The sequence below is a fragment of the Cebus imitator genome, unplaced genomic scaffold (genome assembly GCF_001604975.1).
Source record: "Cebus imitator isolate Cc_AM_T3 unplaced genomic scaffold, Cebus_imitator-1.0 Scaffold96, whole genome shotgun sequence".
NCBI lineage: Eukaryota > Metazoa > Chordata > Mammalia > Primates > Cebidae > Cebus > Cebus imitator.
The window spans coordinates 3,477,052-3,480,905 of NW_016107411.1; the positions used below are offsets into that span (position 1 = coordinate 3,477,052).

Genomic DNA, 3,854 nt, shown 5'->3' on the forward strand with positions numbered 1-3,854 from the left:
CCAGCTGATTTTTTGTATTTTTAGTAGAGACGGGGTTTTACCATGTTGACCAGGATGGTCTCAATCTCTTGACTTCGTGATCCACCCGCCTCGGCCTCCCAAAGTGCTGGCATTACAGGCGTGAGCCACCGCGCCCGGCTTTCCTCAATTTTAAAAGACATTAAAATGTGTTTGTGGTCCTCTTAAAGTATTGTTGGCCTTCAGTACTGTGCCTCCTACCCTGCCTAATGGAGAAACCCTGCATCAAGGACAATAGCCCATTCCCCCAGGACGACCCCAAATTGGGACAGCCTAAGATCCCCAGGCGAGGAAATCCACCCTGGCTTGGTCAGAAGATGTTCTAGCATCTTTATATTCCCAAAGGCAGAGTGTCTCCAACCACTTCCCTGCCCCACCTTCTTGCCTGCCCTTGTCTCCTAGTTTTGGGAATTCTCTCAAAGTCCCAGTGCCTCTCACCTTGACTTATATTCTCTGATGTGTTTCCTTTTGGAGATTGAGGGTTCCTTCCATCTCCATGTCCTCTGTCTGATAACTATCTTTTGATCCCCACATGTTTCCCAGTTTGAAGGGTGCCGGAAGTCATACTCGCGCCTCGAAAACCTGAAGACACACCTGCGGTCCCACACGGGTGAGAAGCCATACATGTGTGAGCATGAGGGCTGCAGCAAAGCCTTCAGCAATGCCAGTGACCGAGCCAAGCACCAGAATCGGACCCACTCTAATGAGGTGAATGCCCCAACTAAGAGATCCTACCCACTTGAGAAGCTACCTATCAGGGAGATTCCCCCATAAGAAATCCCTTAGCCCAGCACCCACCGCACAGAGGTGAGCCCCCTCCCCACATAATTCGCCTGGAAAAGGCTTTTCTGAAACCAAGAATTTCCACTCAACCACTCCTCCTCCTGCCTCTAACCTCTAACCAGCCAAAGGCCTAACCTAAAATAGATACCGTCTAGAGGAGACCCCTGACCCCTCCAACCCCTGGATTTATTGGACCTCACAACCCTGGATTAACCTCCTCATCTTTCCCAGGCTGTCAGTTTTCCTGACCCTCCGCTTAATCTCTGCATCTTCGACTCTCACCCGAGGCCTCCACCCTCCTTACTTCTTTGGGTGCTGTGTGCTCCTCCCCTGCCCCTGTGTTGCCACCACTTTTTCCCATTCCTTCGCATTCTTCCGCTTTGATCCTTTTGCCTTCTGTCTCCACTCTCCACTCAACAGAAGCCGTACGTGTGTAAGCTCCCTGGCTGCACCAAACGCTATACAGATCCCAGCTCGCTGCGGAAACATGTCAAGACAGTGCATGGTCCTGACGCCCATGTGACCAAGCGGCACCGTGGGGACGGCCCTCTGCCTCGGGCACCCTCCCTTTCTACGGTGGAGCCCAAGAGGGAGAGGGAAGGAGGCCCCATCAGGGAGGAAAGCAGACTGACTGTGCCAGAGGGTGCCATGGTGAGACAGCCCAGGCAAACTCCGCCTTCATACCCACAGCCTGCCCCGTGGACAACTTTCTAGTTACTTCCCAACCCATCCATTCCCTCCTATGGAAATCACTCTTCTGTGACGTCTGCCTGTCTCTTGTCTCAATGTTGCTCTTTGGGCTTCCCCAAGTCTAGAAATTTTAGAATCTTTATTTTCTCTTTTCTTTTTATTTATTTTATTTTATTTTATTTTATTTTTTTTGGGGACGGAGTTTCGCTCTTGTTACCCAGGCTGGAGTGCAATGGCGCGATCTCGGCTCACCGCAACCTCCGCCTCCTGGGTTCAGGCAATTCTCCTGCCTCAGCCTCCTGAGTAGCTGGGATTACAGGCACGCGCCACCATGCCCAGCTAATGTTTTGTATTTTTAGTAGAGACGGGGTTTCACCGTATTGACCAGGATGGTCTCGATCTCTTGACCTCGTGATCCACCCGCCTCGGCCTCCCAAAGTGCTGGGATTACAGGTGTGAGCCACTGCGCCTGGCCCTCTTTATTATTTTTTTTGACAGGGTCTTGCTCTGTCACCCAGGCCAGAGTATAGTAGCATGATCATAGCTCACTGCAGCCTCTAACTTTTAGGCTCAAGTGATCCTCCTGCTTCAGCTTTCCTAGAGCTGGAACTACAGACACACACCATCATGCCTGGCTAATTTTTTTTTTGAGACAGTCTTGCTCTGTCTCCCAGGCTGGAGCGCAGTGACATGATCTCTGCTCATTGCAACCTCCACCTCCCAGGTTCAAGCGATTCTCCTGCCTCAGCCTCCTGAGTAGCTGGGATTACAGGTGCATGCCACCCCGCCCAGTTAATTTTTGTATTTTTATTAGAGATGGGGTTTCACCATGTTGGTCAGGCTGGTCTTGAACTCCTGACCTGGTGATCTGCCCACCTCAGCCTCCCAAAATGCTAGGATTACAGGCGTGAGCCACCCCAGCCTAGCCTCTTTTTTTCTTTTTTATAGAAATGGAGTCTCGCGGCTGGGCACAGTGGCTCACGCCTGTAATCCAAGCACTTTGGAGGCCAAGGCGGGCGGATCACCTGAGGTTGGGAGTTCAAGACCAGCCTGACCAACACGGTGAAACCCCCTCTTAAAAAAATAATAAAATTAAAAAAAAAAAAGGAAAAAAAAGAAATGGAGTCTCGCTTTGTTGACCAGGCTGGTCTCAAACTCCTGGCTTCAAGCAATCCTTCCCACAGTGCTGGGATGAGCCAATGCATCCAGCCCAAACTCTTTCTTAAATAGCACTTAGTATATGTTTTAAGCCTTTTGCATGTATAATTTCATGCATTCTTCACAGCAACTTCATGAGAAAGGGACTCACTCTTCCCATTTTCAGACGAAGAAACTCAGGCATAGAGAAAGAGCCCAAGGTCATAGAACTAAGAGCAAGAATTTGAGTCCAGGCAGTCCGTGCTCCAGCCTAGGCTCTTTTCATCAAACATCTTGCATTCAGTTTGCTCCCCGCCACCGCCCTGTCTCTTACCTGCTTTGCTCTCTCTATACTTATAAGCTTCCTTGGAACCCAACAGTCACTAGGACACAGGCTTCTGCCACGCATCAGGTTGAATGAGTTGTGGGAAGGGTGTTGCCCTCAGATCTCATCTTCTCCACAGAAGCCACAGCCAAGCCCTGGGGCCCAGTCATCCTGCAGCAGCGACCACTCCCCGGCAGGCAGTGCAGCCAATACAGACAGCGGTGTGGAAATGACCGGCAATGCAGGGGGCAGCACTGAAGACCTCTCCAGCCTGGATGAGGGGCCTTGCATTGCTGGCACTGGTCTGTCCACTCTCCGCCGCCTTGAGAACCTCAGGCTGGACCAGCTGCATCAACTCCGGCCAATAGGGACCCGGGGTCTCAAACTGCCCAGCTTGTCCCACACCGGTGAGACCTGGGTGTGGGAGGTGTGGCTGGGCTGAGATCTGGACCTGCCCTGAGGTTGAGAGGAGGAAGTCACCCTTGACAGCTGCCACATGGCACCTTTGTTTAATTAGAAAGAGGTCTCCTTCCTCAAGACACTTTCCATTTATCAGAAAGTGGATGTACAAATATGCAAACGCTAGCTGGGCATGGTGATGCGTGCCTGTAACCCCAGCTACTCGGGAGGCTGAGGCAGGAGAATCGCTTGTACCCAGGAGGCGGAGGTTGCAGTGAGCCACTCCAGCTTGGGCAACAAGAATGAAACTCCATCTCAAAAAACAAACAAACAACAACAACAAGAAAAAAAAAACAAATATGTGGCCGGGCGCGGTGGCTCAAGCCTGTAATCCCAGCACGTTGGGAGGCCGAGGCGGGTGGATCACAAGGTCAAGAGATCGAGACCATCCTGGTCAACATGGTGAAACCCCGTCTCTACTAAAAATACAAAAAATTAGCTG

General features: G+C 51.2%; 1 protein-coding gene across 2 annotated transcripts in view; it reads left to right on the forward strand.

The window, feature by feature from the left end:
• Positions 1-3,854, forward strand: part of GLI1 (GLI family zinc finger 1) — a 13,874-nt gene that overhangs the window by 7,529 nt on the left and 2,491 nt on the right. For both annotated transcript variants that reach the window (XM_037741230.1, XM_017536203.2), the window contains 3 exons: positions 562-726; positions 1,222-1,452; positions 3,093-3,360. In XM_037741230.1, coding sequence (XP_037597158.1) covers positions 562-726; positions 1,222-1,452; positions 3,093-3,360 — 664 coding nt within the window. The remainder of the gene's footprint in view (positions 1-561; positions 727-1,221; positions 1,453-3,092; positions 3,361-3,854) is intronic.